General features: G+C 41.5%; 1 protein-coding gene and 1 long non-coding RNA gene across 2 annotated transcripts in view; both read left to right on the top strand.

Annotated features, from left to right (window-relative positions):
- The window catches only part of LOC139538915 (low-density lipoprotein receptor-related protein 1B-like), a 555,698-nt gene that overhangs the window by 206,500 nt on the left and 329,193 nt on the right, over nucleotides 1-20,005 (top strand). The window contains exon 2 of the mRNA XM_071341488.1: nucleotides 9,787-9,924. Within this exon, the coding sequence (XP_071197589.1) occupies nucleotides 9,787-9,924 (138 nt within the window). The remainder of the gene's footprint in view (nucleotides 1-9,786; nucleotides 9,925-20,005) is intronic.
- On the top strand, nucleotides 4,111-5,736 carry LOC139538914 (uncharacterized). Its single transcript, XR_011667828.1, has 2 exons — nucleotides 4,111-4,165; nucleotides 4,413-5,736. It is a non-coding gene; the product is annotated as an uncharacterized lncRNA (long non-coding RNA).

The raw sequence follows: 20,005 nt of genomic DNA, 5'->3' as shown, positions 1-20,005 counted from the left end.
CCCCTTACTGCCCTCACTAAGCAGCAACACCGCTGGTCTCCCTTCCAGGGCTATACCAAACAATAGCTTGCAAGAGAGTGTGGTGGTATGTCTTATGTTGGCATGACTGGGTCAGTCTCAAGTTAGGATTTGGTTCTTAGCATCTACAGGTCTGTTTTTGTTTCCAAAGTCAGAGGCAGAATACACATTATGCGCTAAGGAGAGCTAGCGATGTGTGACCTTAATCATCAACATGGTTGGAAAAGGAATCCATTGGCACATATGCAATCACAAGGCATGAGCGTTACGAATCTAGAACAGAAGAGTTCAATGAGCATCCCTACTGATTGATTTTCTATCATTTTCTTCCAAGAATTCATCATTCCACATACCGGTGGTGGAGCTCTGATTTAAAATGATAATTATAATGAACATAGCTTATGAAATTTTAGCCAGAAGGCTTTTCATTGCACATTAAATAGATGGATTAGCTAGCCCAGTCCCAGCTGATTTCTCACTATTCTCTCCTCCAAAGAGTGTAAATATCACCATGGTTTTTAATTTAAAATACTATGTGGATAGGGATAACGGAGATTGAAGATTTACTTTGGCAGTAAGTGGACTCACACCAGAAAATGACATTGCATATATTATTTTAAGTTAATGGAAAGGAGAAAAAAAAAAAAAAATGCTGATTTCCGTCGCATTGAATAGAGTGGACCCACTTATCTCCTTGTAAGCTTATTGTTCATAGGAAAACATTTGATATCCTCAGCCCCTTGGGCAGCAATAGTCTCTCTCTCACCGCACTCTCTGTAATTGAGAATGATATTAACAGTTATTTCTTCACAGCAACATTAGGTTAGGATATGACCCTTGATGGCTTTGGAACCTGGGTGAGCCCTCATTTCCTGTATTCTATCACCCACCCACCCAACCGCACGCAACCAATTGTGCTATTTTGTGTGTTTTTTTACATTGTTTGTAACTTATTTTGTACATAATGTTTCTGCCATCGTCTCTTATGACCAAAAAGAGCTTCTGGATATCAGAAAAGCGACTACTCACCTCGAACTGGACGAAGATTTAATATTTAATGAGTCGGAAACTAAAAATGTACTGTTGCTACCAGACCAGGCCCAAATCCCCGTCATTCGCATGAAGAGGAGATGGCGATACAGGAGACGCAGATCTCGGGCCTTGTGAAAAGTCGCCGGCGAGTGTGTAACCCACCTCTACCATCCGTCCTATTGGCCAACTTGCAATCACTGGAGAATAAACTGGATGAGCTCCGTTCGAGACTATCCTACCAACAGGATATTAAAACTGTAATAGCTTATGTTTCACCAAGTCGTGGCTGAACGACGACATGGATAATATACAGTTGGCTGGGTTTTCCATGCATGGGCAAGACAGAACAGCTACGTCCAGTAAGACGAGGACAGGTAGTGTGTGTCTATTTGTGAATAACAGCTGGTGCGCAAAATCACATTTTAAGGAAGTCTCAAGGTTTTGCTCGCCTGAGGTGGAGTACCTCATGATAAGCTGTAGACCACACTATTTACCAAGAGAATTTTCATCTATATTTTTCGTAGCTGTCTATTTACCACCACAAACCGATGCTGGCACTAAGACTGCACTCAACTAGCTGTATAAGGCCATATGCAAACAATAGGCGGTGCTCCTAGTGGCCAGAGACTTAATGCAGGAAAATGTACATCCGTTTTACTTCATTTCGACTGGCATGTAACACCTTCAACCAGAGAAAAAAAACTCTAGACCACCTTTACTCCACACACAGAGACGTGTAAAAAGCTTTCCCTTGCCCTCCATTTGGAAAATCTGACAATGATTATATCCCCCTGATTCCGGCTTACAAGCAAAAACTAAAGCAGGAAGTACCAGTGACTCGGTCAATACGGAAGCAGTCAGATAACCCAGATGCTAAGCTACTGGACTGTTTTTCTAGCACAGACTGGAATATGTTCCAGGATTCATCCGATGACATTAAGGAGTATACCACATCAGTCACCGGATTCATCAATATGTGCATTGATGACGTTGTCCCCACAGTGACCATACGTACATACCCCAACCAGAAGCCATGCACTACAGGCAACATCTGCACTGAGCTAAAAGGTAGAGCTGCCGCTTTCAAGGAGCCTAACCTGAACACTTATAAAAAATCCTGCTATGCCCTCCAAAGAACCATCAAAGGCAGATCCTACTACACCAGCTCTCATGCTGGTCGGATGTGGCAGGGCTTGCAAACTATTACAGACTACTAAGGGTAACCCAGGTGTGAGCTGACCATTGACACGAGCCTACCAGATGAGCAAAATTACTTCTATGCACGTTTCAAGCAGACAACCATAGTCCGTGAACCCAAGAACGACAAGATAACCTGGGTAAATGACTAACAACTCGTAGCACTCACATCTGTAGCCATGAAGTGCTTTGAAAGACTGGTCATGGCTCACATCAACACCATCATCCCGGAAACCCTAGACCCACTCCAATTTGCATACCGCCCCAACAGATCCACAGATGATGCAATCTATATTGCAATCCACATTTCCCTTTCCCACCTGGACAAAAGGAACACCTATGTGAGAATGCTGTTCATTGACTACAGCTCAGTGTTCAACACCATAGTGCCCTCAAAGCTCATCACTAAGCTAAGGCCCCTGGGAATAAACACCTCCCTCTGCAACTGGTTCCTGGACTTCCTGATGTGCCACCCCCAGATGGTAAGGGTAGGCAACAACACATCTGTCACGCTGCTCCTCAACACAGGGGACCCTCAGGGGTGCGTGCTTAGTCCCCTCCTGTACTATCTGTTCACCCACAACTGTGTGGCGAAGCACGACTCCAACACCATCATTAAGTTTGCTGATCACCGACATCAATGAGACAGCCTATAGGGAGGAGGTCAGAGACCTGACAGTGTGGTGCCAGAACAACAACCTCTCCCTCAACGTGTTCAAGACAAGTGAGATGATCGTGGACTACAGGTAAAGAAGGGCCGAGCACGCCGCTATTCACATCGACGGGGCTGTATTAGAGCAGGTCGAGAGCTTCAAGTTCCTTGGTGTCCACATCCCCAACAAACTCTCATGGTCCAAACACACCAAGACAGTCGTAAAGAGGGCACGACAACGCCTATTCCCCCTCAGGAGACTGAAAAGATTTGGCATGGGTCCTCAGATCCTCAAAATGTTCTACAGCTGCACCATCGAGAGCATCCTGACTGGTTGCATTACCGCCTGGTAAGGCAACTGCTCAGCATCTGACTAACCTCGACTAACCTGTACCCCTGCACATTGACTCGGTACCAGTGCTCCCTGTATATAGACTCGTTATTGTTAATTTATTGTGTTACTTTTATATATATATATATATATATTTTTTTTAATCTTTAGTTTATTTAGTAAATATTTTTTTTACTTTTATTTTTCTTAAAACTGCATTGTTATTTAAGGGCTTGTATAAGTAAGCATTTCACCTGTTGTATGACAAATAACATCTGATTTTATTTTATTAGATAGGTGTTAATAAGTCAGTGCTATGCTACGAACAGTATGCCTATTGTTATGTAGAGGAACTGTTATTGATAAGGCTCATGTTTAACTACAGTTATCGCCCTGTAAAGAAATAAACTCCGCTACAGCAGGCTACAAACATTCCTTTTCATGTAATTGATAGGAACATCCGAATATAGTCCTTTGTGTTTTGACTTAAGTGATATTTAAGTTCGCATGGCTGTTTCATCTCTTGACATGATTCTTTTATTAATCAATCATTGTGAGTCTGGAGTTGTGCCACTCTCATCTACAGTAATTGGAGAGACTTAAATATCACTACCTGGTTAACTAAGACATCAGTTACAGGAGCTACAGCTCCCTGCGTTTGGCATACATCTACCAACTGAAGACGTGTCATACTTAACCTATTTAATCCCATCGGTCACAATAGTGACCGTAAAAAACTTTTTAGTTATAAGGCTCTAAATCTTTTACTGAATGACGTATCAATGCATTTACAGCAAATATTGAAATAATAAAGGGTCTCAATGAAAGATGTGTAGTGTCACATGTTTAGTGTAAATTGTCACATGACCAGAGCTGTTTACTTCCTGGTTGCACCATGAGAAGAGGATGGCTGATTCAAAGCTCCCAAACAAAAGGTTAGTAAAGTATGTTAACATAAAGATAGGACAAAGATTTTTGGTACACATCATCTTTAAGGTGTCTAGTATTGATACATGCATTTGCAATTACTCAACTTTGTTCAGTGTGGTCATAGAATGTGTAAACATGTTGACGGCAACAATAGTGACCCGTGGGATATCACAGTGCATCTAGGTATACACATACTGATACACATACATAGGTCTTGTTCTACCTAACTTTCTACTCTGTTCTTTCTTTTAGTTTCACTTTGAGTCAAGTTCGGGATATGTTGGATCTAGGTGACTGCCCAGACAAGGCATGCAACATTGCAGTTATCCCTCAAAATGAGAAAGATGCTGTCCTGAGTGATTGTGATAGCGATGGGTCAGATATGGACTATGGACAGGCCATTTGCCAGCCAGGCTGTTGAATGCATATGCTGAACCTATGCTAACAGATCATGACAGGAACAATGTTATCAGTGATGAAGACCTACCCCTCACCCCCCATCCACAACCTCCCCCACCCCCCTCCATTGTTGATAATGAAGAGCCAAGGGCCTCTACCCGCCAGAGGGTCCAGTCAGAAGAGCCAAGGGCCTCTACAAGCCATAGGGGTCAGCCAGAAGAGCCAAGGGAAAAGCTGCAGGTGGCCAAAAATAAAGATTGAGTGTTCAAACGATCGAAGAGGCCTGCCACCGCTGTGATTCCAAAACACATAGTATACAGCCCAAATATGCAAAAGTTTTGCACGATACCACTGAGCCACGGAAGGAGGTCTTTACTGGCTGCTACTGTTGAAGATCAGGCAAGATATGACAAAGCTTCTCACTGGCCAATCAACACGATGCACCGGTTCCAGAGAAGTCGTCATTGTGACAAACGTACTACCTATGCATGTGAGAAATGCAAAGCGCCACTGCACATTGAGTGCTTCAAGATATACCATGGACAGTAGAAAAGGAGATAAGAGCGAATGAAAAAGGGCTGAAAAAGACAATAAAAGAAAAATTGAAAAGTCGATAAAGGGTGAGGAGAAGCAGTACAACGGACTCTAGGAAGAAAGGAAAAGTCGACAAAAAAGACAATCAAAATGACTGAAATGTTTTTGGAAAAGAAGGTCAATTGATTCAAGACATACTGTATGACAGTAGGTCTGACTCATCACAGTTTAAAATAGTTATGCACAAACTAATCTTGCACTTGGTTCTGAAGCCTACCTCTATGATGTGTATATATATATATATATATATATATATAAGCACTCATTGTGCAGTGGCGCTTTTTATATAAATAATTGTATTTTGTTCAGTGTAGGCCTCTACTTGAATGCATATTCTACAGGCTACCTCTATCCTAAACGTTACCTTTATGTTCAGTGTAGGTCTCTACTTGAATGCATATTCTACAGGCTACCTCTATCCTAAATGTTACCTTTATGTTCAGTGGGAATGAATCACACGACTGCTATACAGTTGTTAGTGAATGTTTCACTAAAATGTCACAATGACAATGTTACAATGAATATTGCACTAAAGTAACAGTGTTACAATGTATGTTACAATAAATTAACAATGTTGAAATACGCTGATGGTTGTTTTTTTGTCTTTGCTCTCAGTGTTCATATCGTGTTGTATAAGGGTTTTTGATGTGTAAAATAGTCACACTAGAACGTGACGGGGCATTCTAGAGGCAATGCTGGGGACTGCCAGTGACAGAGTTTTAAATGTGTTAATAACTGGGTTGGGATTTATAAGAACTTTGATAACTGCATAGGAGAGATATGTTAATTTAGTATACGTAACATTATCCCACCGGTCACAATTGTGACCGACCATAAAACACACTTTTTCACCTACTTTTCCATTAAAATTTCAAAAAAGAATGATTGATTACTTCAAAGGGTTACTAATGACACTTGATTTGGATATTTTCATGTCTGGGAAAAATTTGGGATTAAATGGGTTAATTATCTAAAACTTTATCGTACCTGACTGTTTGATGTCTTGAAGTCTTAGTTTTGCAAACTTTTCCACAGACCCCACAGCACCATAATGAGCAAAATGTGGTTGGTAGTTTTGTGCTGGGCTATGTAGAATGATTGTCATCATCTCTCAGCTGTAGAAAGACCATCTGTGTATTCCTGCATGGTGGATCAGAACCACTGAATATTCAGTATTTTCTCTCATTGCATTTGATCAGTGCACACAGGTACAGGATTGGGAGATATTTGTCAGAGACCTACACATTCCTACACAGCAAATTATCCAGTGTTAAATCAACACTGAGAGTGTTAAATTAACACTGAAAGTGTGGACCCGTGTAGACACTGGAAAGTGTTAAATTAACACACTGATTGATGTAAAGCCTTTTTCCCAGAGTGTTTTGCCTTTCATGTGAATTGCAGAGTGCCGTTTGTTAATTAATGACAGAGAAATGGTTGTTGCATTCATCCATTTTCAGTCCTATGGACTTCACCAAGTGACATCCTGAGCGAATATGTTATCATTCAAAATGTAATATTTAAGGCAATCAAGGGCCTACATAACCTTTAACTCTGCAATAGTTGAATTAACACTCATGTAAAATTATGTAAAATAACACCAGTGTTGGCATTAATAACATGTTTAACCAACACCACACCCATTTCCCAGCATGCTCTATTGAAGGTTGACTTAAATAATTGTTTATTTCAATATCTATGTTTTTGCATGTACATTGATTGATGACATACATTTTCTCAACTAATACAATACGTTGCTTGGATTTTTTGTGCCCGTTACTGAAATTGTTGTTCCAGATTAGATGCTTTAGAAAGCTTAGTCTTTCCAACCCTGGCAGTCATTCTGAATGCAGATTGCGGGTGATTAAAAATGATCAAACCCTGCATGGATTTCAGTAGGAATTGCACATCTCTTTGCAAGCCAGCATGATGTGACAGGTTGTTTATATTACCCAAGCATGTGTTAATTTAACCTTCAATTGGGTTTTTATTCACGTTCATGCTGTGTAGACCAAGCAGCTGGGTCTTTTTTAATGTGGATATCACATTTGGATTTGCATAGGTTTTTAAGGAACTCACACACCTCTAGAAGCTTCATTAAAGCTACTCAGTGTTTAACCAAAACATGAAGTAACAATTCAACAGAACAGATGAACCGGAATTGCATTTTCATGTACAAACATAAAAAAACAAACAGTTTTTGCTTTGTCATTATGGGGTAATGTGTGTACATTGATGAGAATGTTTTATTTAATACATTTTAGAATAAGATTGTAACGCAACAAAATGTGGAATATTCTCAGAAGGCACTGTATTTTATTAGGCCTTTAGTTATCCTCAATTCTATCGCCTGAAAATCTTAACTCATGGGCCACATCAGACCTGCAAATCACAATAAGATGGTTTGTGAAGTGACTGTCTCAGTAACGGAAGCAATAAATCCAACCCCTTACAGATTGGATTAGTTTAGAAATATTTTTGTTATTTATATTTGTATAGTATAAGATCAATAAATCAATCACTGAGCATGCAGAAACATAGATATTAAAACGAACTATTCTAAAATTCAACCTGCAACTAAGCATTCTGGGAAGAATGATAATGAGGCCCCTCCCACGTCTTTTTCACTCAGAGATTTAACCGAAATGAACTCAACAAAGTCGAGTAACAACACCACACATTGTTAATTCCATTGTGATTGGTCTCTTGGCCCTCCCACCCCTATGGGATGCAGCTACCGCTCAGCCCTGTCCAAGCTCTTCTCTGTCCTGACACCCCAATAGTGGAACCATTTTCCCCCTTAAGTTAGGACAGCAGAGTCCCTGCCCATCTTCCGAAAGAACCTGAAACCCTACCTCTTCAAAGAGCATCTTCAATAATCCCCCTCCTCATCTCTGACTTTGTTGATAACTATTTTATTGAGAAAAAAGTGTACTTACTATACCTGTGATATGTGGTTGTCCCATCAAGCTATCTTAAGATGAAATCACTAACTGTAAGTCACTCTGGATAAGATCGTCTGGTAAATGACAAAAATGTCAAATATTTTTTTTGGTCATTCCAGACATAAAATAACGCAATATATGTCACAGTATATGTCAATATATGTCACAGGTATAAATATATGGTTATTTTTGTAACTTTTCTTTACTCAACTCGAAAGACAGCAATTGGTGGGCCAGTAAGTAAAAAAGTTTGGGAACCCCTGGTTTAGGCTACTGCTCTCTTAGTATACTGTATAGCCTACTCTATACGAGAACAAAGATGACATCCTATTGTGTGCAATGTAGGCTTCATTCCGAAACGGATAGAGAAAATGTAACCTAAAAGATTGACTCTTAACACAGGTCTCAGAGGAAAAGTGTGAAAAGAGCCCAGTTGATTGGGCTGACATTTTGCTCATGTATGAAATATGAACTATCAGAGTAGAGGTCACTTATATTTGACTTTGCCTAAATCTAGCATATCCTCGGGGCTGGGGCGATATGTCATAGTAATAAGAGACCTAAAAAGATCAAATTTCCATTAAATGTAATAAAGCAGGCCTGAGAGAAGAGAAGAGGAGAGGAGAGACCATGGCATTGTTGCAGGGAATCATTATGGTCTCACTTCTATTGCTCCCACAAATCTCACAAATCTTAAATCTCTTGGGAATGACAGACCCCTTTTGTAATAATGGCCACCGTAATTGTGGCATCATCCTGCCTTATGAAGTGTAATTGAAAGCTGTGAATAAGTAATCCCACAGCGAGGATAGTTCAAGTGCTCTTGGTTTTATACGAGTTTCTACAGAGGTACATGGAGGAACACTGGGGATCGATAAGAGATCCTGTCACGTGTAACAATAAATCTCCTTGTTAAATGGCCATTGTTGCCGTTATGGTAATTGACACCACTGTAGTTAGGTGTGATATAACACATTTACAGTGCTGGCTGTTTGGGGCAGATGTGTTTTATGTGCTGTTGTGGGTTGCTGCCACGCAGATGAGGGTCACCTATATGCCTCATGAATCCTTAAACAGCTGCTCTTTCGCTGTGCGTGTTGTGCTTGCGGTGTGTGCATGTGTGCGTGTGGATGCATGCGTGTGTGTGATTACATTGTTATAGGTTCTACTGTGTGGTTCAGGAGCCTGGCTTTCCCATTGTAGCTCACTGAACATCTACCGTGTATAAAGAACAATACTGTCTAGTGTAAACAGAATTTGCATACTCAGGCATATGCCTCCTATATATTGCACTCTGATGTGCTGCTGTGAATGGTAATCTTGTTTCCGTAGTGGGGGAATAATTATTTGGGAAGAGCTTATAGAGTATGAAAAGAATATGTCTCAAAACAGTGGATACAAACAATGGTCATAAAAATAAATGCTTATATGATTAATTAGGTATAGTGATAGTGTTGTAATTTATTACCCATTCGCCTAAATAGATAAGTTTCAACCACATTCCGAGGATTTTGTAGTGAGCTGGTTTGGAACCATGGGTTTATTAGCAAAGGCATATTAAAGCAACACCCTTGGGTGTTCCTCAGAATCTAACACCTATAATCAGGTGATGCACATAGACTTGTATCACACATCATATCATACACGGCTTGTGAGCTTGCTAACAGTGACTGTCTTCTCTGTTCCAGGTGCGGGGGATGTGGTGGAGAGATGTCCCCTGAATCACATACAGTGTATAGGGACCAGGAAGTGCATTCACTTCAACAAGCTCTGCAACGGAGCCATAGATTGTGAGGATGGCTTCGATGAAGGAGTTCACTGTAGAGGTAAGAGCTGGTTGTATCTTATTCACATCAATTAGCAGTCCATGGGACACAGTAACAGCACTGGTTTTAGTGTAGCATGTGGTAACATAGCCATTTTTAGATTGCAGTATGTCTTTTAGCAAAATCAAGCTCTAGTCTTATTGCTATAATAGTGCAGAAGTCCAGTATCCTTTTCTAGCGTAGTATGGTTTCAATTTGGTACTGCAGCTGGTCTTTTATAATTTGCCCTCGGAGTATGCCAAGGTCACTTCCTATTACCCAGGTATGTTGTCAGGAACAGAACAGGTTATTGGCTGGCACAGCAGGTCAGTTGTATACAGGTTGTTGTTGCTCACAACATTCTAAAGCAGCATGTAACACCAATCTTCTATAGACACCTGGCTTACTGTGATACTGACAAAGCCCACCCAGCGGGCATCACTGACTAGATGCCCGTTAGCTGCTGTCGGCTTTGCCAGTTCTGCCAATACTTTGACCTGGAAGACATACAAGTCACACTGTGTGTCGGTTCAAGGTGATGATCTTGGCTTTAGATTTGAATTGCTGAAAACAGTCTAAACGCCCCATCCCATTCACTGTGATGCCACTGGACATTGCACTGGCTGTTCTGTTAAATTCAATGTTCTGCTCTGGTAGCATACCGTAATGTTGGCTCTGATGAATTGGCTTGGTGTGTTGGCTGAGAGAAAGACAGGACAGGAATTGCATTAATATCGATCTCAAAGTAGTTGACATTGTAATAGAGCTCTGCGTGTGTTTGTTTTTTAAAACCCTCTTAAAATGTATAATTTTGAATGAATATCAACTCCCAAAGTGATTTCATACTGTATTTGTTGAGTGTGCAGTTTAACTGCTGTATATAGCCTATAGACCGCTACAGGGCTGTCATTGGCCTTAATGCAATAGTGCAATCTAGCCATGTTCTGTCAACCAGAATGTACCGAACCCATTTGCTAAGAAGTAGTTTGAAGGACTGTAAAGATTTTTTCCAAACAAAAAAATCAATGCAATCATTTTAACAGGCTCTTGTTTTAACAGTCATAGTCATCCTCAAATTACTCATATCTGGCACCATGCAGGGATTGACTGTGGAATTGTTTTTGCTTTCTGGCCTTTTTAGTGATTCCAGAGGATGGAATATTACAAAAGCATCTAATTTAACTGGAGTGGCAGTGACCTTCTGTTAGGTCCAGCTCAGGTTGGGACACATATGTTCTATTCTACTATTATGCACATAGATAGCAGTGAGAGCAGAGCCGGCTCATTCGGAGGCAGCAGAACGAACAGAGGAGGAATTGAGGTCACTAAGAGAAGTTAGAGAGAACCAGCTGGGTCTATGACAAAACTTTTCCTGCTACCTCCTCTCCACTCCTCTTATGAATATACATGGCTAAATCCCAGGAGGGCATAATACCAAGGTGCCCATATGGAAAAGCACTAAACCCTTCTCTCTCACCTTCAGAAAATGTGTTTATTTTTAATCACATACTCCACTCTGGGCAGTCCATGGTGGAACTTCTTCTCAGGACCACAGGGCATGATCATATTTTTCAACTGAACCACCTGGCTCTGTTTGCTTAGTACAGTCTGTAAAGTAGCCTGAGGTAACTTCCTTCCCTGAAGTCTACAGGTGCAGTGAAGAGAACATAGAGTAAACTGGCTACTGTACTAATATACAGTATACTGTATACATACTGTAATCATAATATCACAACAGCAAACTACACACACAATTTCACTACTCAAGACCAAATGATAATGATAATGATAGTAGTGAAGAATACTACTATTACTACTACTACTACTAGCAGCCTGAAAATACTACTACTGCTACTACTACTACTACTACCACTAGTCATACTAGCCTGCTGCTACTACTACTACTACAACTACTACTAATACTAATACCACCCTGCTGCTACTACAGTACTACTATTGCTACTAATACTACTACCATACAGGATTCTACCCTCCACAACATAACCTTCACTCCAAATCAAACTCCAAACCTACAACCTGATTTTGGACAAAATTACCAAAGATGGAAGGATTCCTACTACCAAAGATTCTTATTTCCAAGGTCTATACAGAACATTCTCTGGCCAACCAACGACCAGCAAAATAAGCATAAGAAAGCTGAAAACACCATCCAACCTAGAACTTAGTGAGTAATGTTTAGTCTGAAGCTACCTTTAAAGCAAAGAAGAAAAATGTATTACAATTATATGTTTTACTTTATAAGGACTGAATGCTAAGTTAAGTCTACCAAGCTTGCTAGGACAGATCAGATCAATTAGCACTGAGGTGTGAAGTGAGAGGTGTCAAAGCCCTTGAGCCCAACAATGGCAGGAGAGTTTCACAGCCTCCCCCACCCAAATGCAGATGCCTTTGAAGCCCCCTCCATCTGTGCAGAGGTCATTACAATACAGTACCCCCTGGATTCATCTCTATTTTGAACTGATATGCAGTCAGGACCCTTCAATTGTAAGTTACCAAGAAGAAACAATATTGTTGCTTTGATCACATCAGAAGATATCCTCCTCACAATCTCCAAAATACAACAGCCACAGGACAACTTTGTTTGGACATCGTAAAGAACCATTCACCAAAACTGAAGAGATATAGCTAGCTAACAACCTCCTTTTCTACAAGGAAAAAAAATGGTGGACAGAGGGATTTTCTACAAGGAATCTGCCTCCCGAAAAAGGCTTCTCCCAAGTGGGTGTGACACCTACTCCGGTTGCCTGCTGTACTGCTGCTTGGATTCCACCTGGCGATCTGCTCACCGTCTGCCCTGGCCTATCTCTCCCTGTCTGTGTCGTGACTTGACTTTACATCAATCTGAAGACTGTTATTTATCTAATTACCTAACTATGTTTAATTGTTACACGATTAAATTAATCATGTAACAATTAACTCATTAGGATCTGGGGCACCACGAGAGCGGTTCTTTAAAGAGTTACCATCTCTCGAATTAAACTTGAAAAGATCTTTGCCTATCACATCTATAAACAGTCAACTTATCATCATTCTGAACAGTCATAACCTCCTTGCATCTGCAAAAACCAGAGCCTTATATATGATTACTTCCTACTTCCGGCGCCGACAGAGATGGCCGCCTTGCTTCGCGTTCCTAGGAAACTATGCAGTATTTTGTTTTTTTACGTGTTATTTCTTACATTGGTACCCCAGGTAATCTTAGGTTTCATTACATACAGTCGGGAGGAACTACTGAATATAAGAGCAATGTCAACTCACTATCATTACGACCAGGAATATGACTCTCCCGAAGCGGATCCTGTGTTTTGCCTTCCACCCAGTACAATGGATCTGATCCCAGCCGGCAATCCTTAAACAACGACGCCGTAAAAGGGGCAAACGAAGCGGTCTTCTGGTCAGGCTTCGGAGATGGGCACATCGCGCTCCACTCCCTAGCATACTACTCGCCAATGTCCAGTCTCTTGACAACAAGGTTGATGAAATCCGAGCAAGAGTAGCATTCCAGAGAGACATCAGAGACTGTAACGTTCTTTGCTTCATGGAAACATGGCTCACCCGAGAGATGCTAACGGAGTCGGTGCAGCCAGCTGGTTTCTTCACGCATCGCGCCAACAGAAACAAACATCTTTCTGGTAAGAAGAGGGGCAGGGGGGTATGCCTTATGATCAACGAGACGTGGTGTGATCATAACAACATACAGGAACTCAAGTCATTCTGTTCACCTGACAAAGAATTCCTCACAATCAAATGTCGACCGCATTATGTACCAAGGGAATTCTCTTCGATTATAATCACAGCCGTATATATTCCCCCCCAAGCAGACACATCGATGGCCCTGAACGAACTTTATCTGACTCTATGTAAACTGGAAACCACACACCCTGAGGCTGCATTCATCGTAGCTGGGGATTTTAACAAGGCTAATCTGAAAACAAAACTCCCTAAATTCTATCAGCATATCGATTGTGCTACCAGGGCTGGTAAAACCCTGGATCATTGTTATTCTAACTTCCGCGACGCATATAAGGCCCTCCCCCGCCCTCCTTTCGGAAAAGCTGACCACGACTCCATTTTGTTGCTTCCAGCCTACAAACAGAAACTAAAACAAGAAGCTCCAGCGCTCAGGTCTGTTCAACGCTGGTCCGACCAATCTGATTCCACGCTTCAAGACTGCTTCGATCAAGTGGATTGGGATATGTTCCGCATTGCGTCCAACAACAACATTGACGAAAACGCTGATTCGGTGAGCGAGTTCATTAGAAAGTGCATCGGCGACGTAATACCCACAGCAACGATTAAAACATTCCCAAACCAGAAACCGTAGATTGATGGCAGCATTCGCGTGAAACTGAAAGCGCGAACCACTGCTTTTAATCAGGGCAAGGTGACCGGAAACATGACCGAATACAAACAGCTAGCTATTCCCTCCGCAAGGCAATCAAACAAGCTAAGTGCCAGTATAGAGACAAAGTAGAGTCGCAATTCAACAGCTCAGACACAAGAGGTATGTGGCAGGGTCTACAGTCAATCCCGGATTACAAAAAGAAAACCAGCCCCGTCGCGGACCAGGATGTCTTGCTCCCAGACAGACTAAATAACTTTTTTGCTCGCTTTGAGGACAATACAGTGCCACTGACACGGCCCGCTACCAAAACCTGTGGGCTCTCCTTCACTGCAGCCGAGGTGAGTAAAACATTTAAACGTGTTAACCCTCGCAAGGCTGCAGGCCCAGACGGCATTCCCAGCCGCTTCCTCAGAGCATGCGCAGACCAGCTGGCTGGTGTGTTTACGGACATAATCAATCAATCCTTATCCCAGTCTGCTGTTCCCACATGCTTCAAGAGGGCCACCATTGTTCCTGTTCCCAAGAAAGCTAAGGTAACTGAGCTAAACGACTGCCGCCCTGTAGCACTCACTTCCGCCATCATGAACTGCTTTGAGAGACTAGTCAAGGACCATATCACCTCCACCCTACCTGACACCCTAGACCCACTCCAATTTGCTTACCGACCCAATAGGTCCACAGACGACGCAATCGCAACCACACTGCACACTGCCCTAACCCATCTGGACAAGAGGAATACCTATGTGAGAATGCTGTTCATTGACTACAGCTCAGCATTTAACACCATAGTACCATCCAAACTCGTCATCAAGCTCGAGACCCTGGGTCTCGACCCCGCCCTGTGCAACTGGGTACTGCACTTCCTGACGGGCCGCCCCCAGGTGGTGAGGGTAGGTAACAACATCTCCACCCCGCTGATCCTCAACACTGGGGCCCCACAAGGGTGCATTCTGAGCCCTCTCCTGTACTCCCTGTTCACCCACGACTGCGTGGCCATGCACGCCTCCAACTCAATCATCAAGTTTAGGGACGACACTACAGTGGTAGGCTTGATTACCAACAACGACGAGACGGCCTACAGGGAGGAGGTGAGGGCCCTCAGAGTGTGGTGTCAGGAAAATAACCTCACACTCAACATCAACAAAACAAAGGAGATGATTGTGGACTTCAGGAAACAGCAGAGGGAGCACCACCCTATCCACATCGACGGGACAGTAGTGGAGAGGGTAGTAAGTTTTAAGTTCCTCGGTGTACACATCACGGACAAACTGAATTGGTCCACCCACACAGACAGCGTTGTGAAGAAGGCGCAGCAGCGCCTCTTCAACCTCAGGAGGCTGAAGAAATTATGCTTGTCACCGAAAGCACTCACAAACTACTACAGATGCACAATCGAGAGCATCCTGTCGGGCTGTATCACCCCCTGGTACGGCAACTGCTCCGCCCACAACCCTAAGGCTCTCCAGAGGGTAGTGAGGTCTGCACAACGCATCACCGGGGGCAAACTACCTGCCCTCCAGGACACCTACACCACCCGATGTCACAGGAAGGCCAACACGATCATCAAGGACAACAACCACCCGAGCCACTGCCTGTTCACCCCACTATCACCCATAAGGCGAGGTCAGTACAGGTGCATCAAAGCAGGGACCGAGAGACTGAAAAACAGCTTCTATCTCAAGGCCATCAGACTATTAAACAGCCACCACTAACATTTAGTGGCCACTGCCAACATACTGACTCAACTCCAGCCACTTTAATAATGGGAATTGATGGAAATGTATGTAAAAATGTATCACTAGCCACTTTAAACAATGCCACTTAATAATATAATGTTTACATACCCTACATTACTCATCTCATATGTATATGTATATACTGTACTCTATATCATCTACTGCATCTTGCCATCTTTATGTAATACATGTATCACTAGCCACTTTAAACTATGCCACTATGTTTATATACCCTACATTACTCATCTCATATGTATATACTGTACTCTATACCATCTACTGCATCTTGCCTATGCCGTTCTGTACCATCACTCATTCATATATCTTTATGTACATATTCTTTATCCCTTTACAGTTGTGTGTATAAGGTAGTAGTTGTGGAATTGTTAGGTTAGATTACTCGTTGGTTATTACTGCATTGTCGGAACTAGAAGGACAAGCATTTCGCTACACTCGCATTAACATCTGCTAACCATGTGTATGTGACAAATAACATTTGATTTGATTTGATTAAGTACTACACAAATTGGTTTAATTATGTATTTACTAGCTAATTAAATGGGAACACAGGATAAACATACATACTCTGCACTGGTTATTGACTGGAGATGTAATATGCTGAAAACAGGTCCCTAGTGGAATGACAACAACATTAATGCTTGTTAAAGATGAGATGGAGAGGGAGAGAGAGGGACAGAGACACTTAACACATTACTACTCTCACTTACCATATACTTTGCACACGAACCGCCGCCGCTTTGAGTAAGAAATCATAAATATATTTACGTGAAATGCCTGGGTTCGCCAGGGGTCTCTTGGTGAACAGGGCAACCTTGGAAAGGGGGTTGGGCCTTTTCACGGCACGCTTGTAAGACTCTGATTGTCCAAAATGGTTCCAACAAGTCTTCTATTATTGTCCTTCTTTGTAGTTGTCCGGTATCCGGTGACTTGTCGTGTAGTCCTGAACAGAACTACAGAGTTGACTTTCCTAGCCAGCCGTATCAATTGTTTGAGCCGAGTAACAGGATGGTCCTACTTAAATTCGCTTTCGAAGATACTTTACGTAGGACAGCTAATCAGCCGTACCAGTGATTGTCCGGGAGGTGAGTTTATCATCGCCACCTCGTGTTGAGATTCAAAGTTCAAACCACTTTAAATGTGTAGCTACAGCTTCACGTCTTTCTGGTCTCGTATGTTAATTTCTTAACCCATCATTTATACAGTTCGCTCGAAAGGGGCGGTTCTGGCAAGCTGGCACGCTCCCTGACCTCACTCCGGGCAGTAACTACTCACTGTGCAAAGTTAGGTAAATGAATTATCTCTTATAGCTTCTCAAATCACATCCCTCTCTTAACAAAAATCCTTTCATCATTGTTCATATTACATGCACAACACAGAGTATGGAAACTTCATACATGTAGTGGGTATACTTTCCAAGTTACAGTATTCCCTTTGTAACATTTGTAATTACATCACAAAATAACAAACAAAAGTACATTAGTGTTCTAAAGTTTCAGTGGGAACAAGTCTGTTGAAATAAAGAACATTCCTTTGGAGAATCTTGAGAGCGCAAGCCTGGATCTTCTCCCTTGATTTACAACTGGGCGTGAGTTGTTAACCTCCACTAGTTCTTTCCTTCCCCCTCTAGGGTGAGAGCGGGTCTGATTGCAGTTATGCATTGCAAATCTGATCTGACCTATTTGGAAGCCGATATTTCAGCCACATGATTATTGACTCTGAGGTAATGGAAATAATTGTAACGTGAAGTTAAGGTACAGCAGGCATGTAATACTGTACAAGGCAAACAAGAGAGTCATACTTTACAGAATGCATCATAACTCCTTTTACAGAGAGCACTAATAGTTACCTCTAAACATACACAGACTTCACTGGATGTGCAATGTCATCCTGAACCCGTCACATTTACGGAAACATCTTGACTAGCTTCTTATTAGAGAAATATGACTGCAATAATAAGACTCCAGATGTCTTAAAATATTACAGTGATAAGGTGTAGCTGCCTGCTGCCTTCAAAACTGCACTGTTTTGACAGGCGCATCTCAGTTTGATCCACAGAAATATGGACCTCTTGCTGCAGTGTGGAGGTAAATTGTGCTTTTATCCTAAAAGGAACACTGCACTGACGATTCATCATGTCAAACCCCCACCTGCCAGAAGTCTGTCTGTCTATCTGCACTGCTCAGCCATGTTGGAGATTTTTTTTAATGTTCAGTCACCTTTTAAAACACATTTCATAAAAAAACATACCTATCCTGAAGTTAGGTGTTATGCATTATGTCTAAATGACGAGAGCCGCTCTCACTTAGGAGCAACTTCACAAGGCAAACTGCATTTATAGTTGTTCATTTCGTAGTTATACCTTTCATCATCTGGTGGACCTAGACAGGCTGTAAGTGATACAAATTACATAATTTTTTTTCCATCCCTTAATTGTATTTATTTATTAGAAACAATAGATTTCTTAATAGATTTTTAAAAAACTCACAGAGTAATGAGAAACAATGTCACACAAATCCTCTCCCCTCCTTCTCTCTACCTCTCAACAGCATTCAATTATCTCACTTGATTAACTTTTCATTACCAACAATTCCAACAAACAAACAAACGATATCCACCAGGGCGAGGGAGGCTGTGATAAGAGACAACGTCCCTGTTACTAAAATGACTAGCCATGAATACAGTCCAAATAATTTCCTGCTTGCTTCCTTTGTAGCTTGAACGAACGAACCATCCTTTTAGAGGCAACTATTAGCATATTGATTGAAATCATACTTGTCTAATGAAATGGTATAATATTCACAGAAAAAGGGGTAAATTGCTTACAATATGAACTCTGTGCTACACTCTTACTATGCTTTTATGGTGTTGTTTGGTTCATTCTTATCATTACAATTCATATGGCTGTTTGTAAGACACTTATTGAGTTGTAGTCAAGAGTTTATTTTATTTTAATTGAACTTTATATTACACTGTTTATCAGTGGTGCAGTGTTCCATGTAGGTAATGACATTCAGTTATTCAGTTCACTTAAACGTTTTGTTTTAATGGGAGTTCATGATTTAGCCCTGTCTAAAGCAGGCGAACACTTTTCAAAGTTAAAGGCTGCATTGTCTTTTACCTCAGCTCAGCTGTTAAATATTCTCTGGAAACTATGGAACCCATAACATAAGAAATACATACTTATTCTATTTAATATACTGCTTCCTGTTAGCTTAGATTTGATGCAATAACGCAATTGAAGGCATATGATAAAAGAATAAGGCCATGAATGTTTAGTTTACTGTAGATGTGGATTCCAAACTTTTAAGTCCAACTCTTTGACAAGTTACACATTTCACTCATGTTTTGTGTTTTGCCAGTTTAGCTGCATGCCAGGCGCACACACACGGCTACGTGCGCACACACACACACACACACACACACACACACACACACACACACACACACACACACACACACACACACACACACACACACACACACACACACACACACACACACACACACACACACGTCATATAAACAATGACAGACTCTCACAATCAATATTTGATGCATCTCACTTTGTTTATTCGCAGTCTGGTGAGATATTGTCAGTCATATCATTACTCTCCCTAATGGCTTAGACAATCTGGTGAGATCAAATCCTATTATGTAGGTTTTTCCTCCTCATGAGTGGATTCTGAAATAACAATGTGTGGGGTTAGATTCACGTTCTGACACTCACACACCCAGGAGATTTCTTCTAATATTTAAGGGCATGTCAGAAAATTTGTGGAGTACCAGTTTCTGAAATCCCTCAGAAAATTGTGCTTTGAGGGATTAACAATATTTCCTGTCCCATTTGAGCCTGATTCCTGAGCTATGGGATTATATGTCTTCAAACTAACATGTACATGTTCATGTATCGCACATTTTTTATGACTATTTACACTGTCAGGATCTAGACAGTTCTATGTCACATCAAAGCTGACACACT

Source organism: Salvelinus alpinus, chromosome 14, assembly GCF_045679555.1.
Source record: "Salvelinus alpinus chromosome 14, SLU_Salpinus.1, whole genome shotgun sequence".
NCBI lineage: Eukaryota > Metazoa > Chordata > Actinopteri > Salmoniformes > Salmonidae > Salvelinus > Salvelinus alpinus.
The sequence above is the reverse complement of the archived record's forward strand: the minus strand, read 5'-3'. Positions and strand labels throughout refer to the sequence as shown.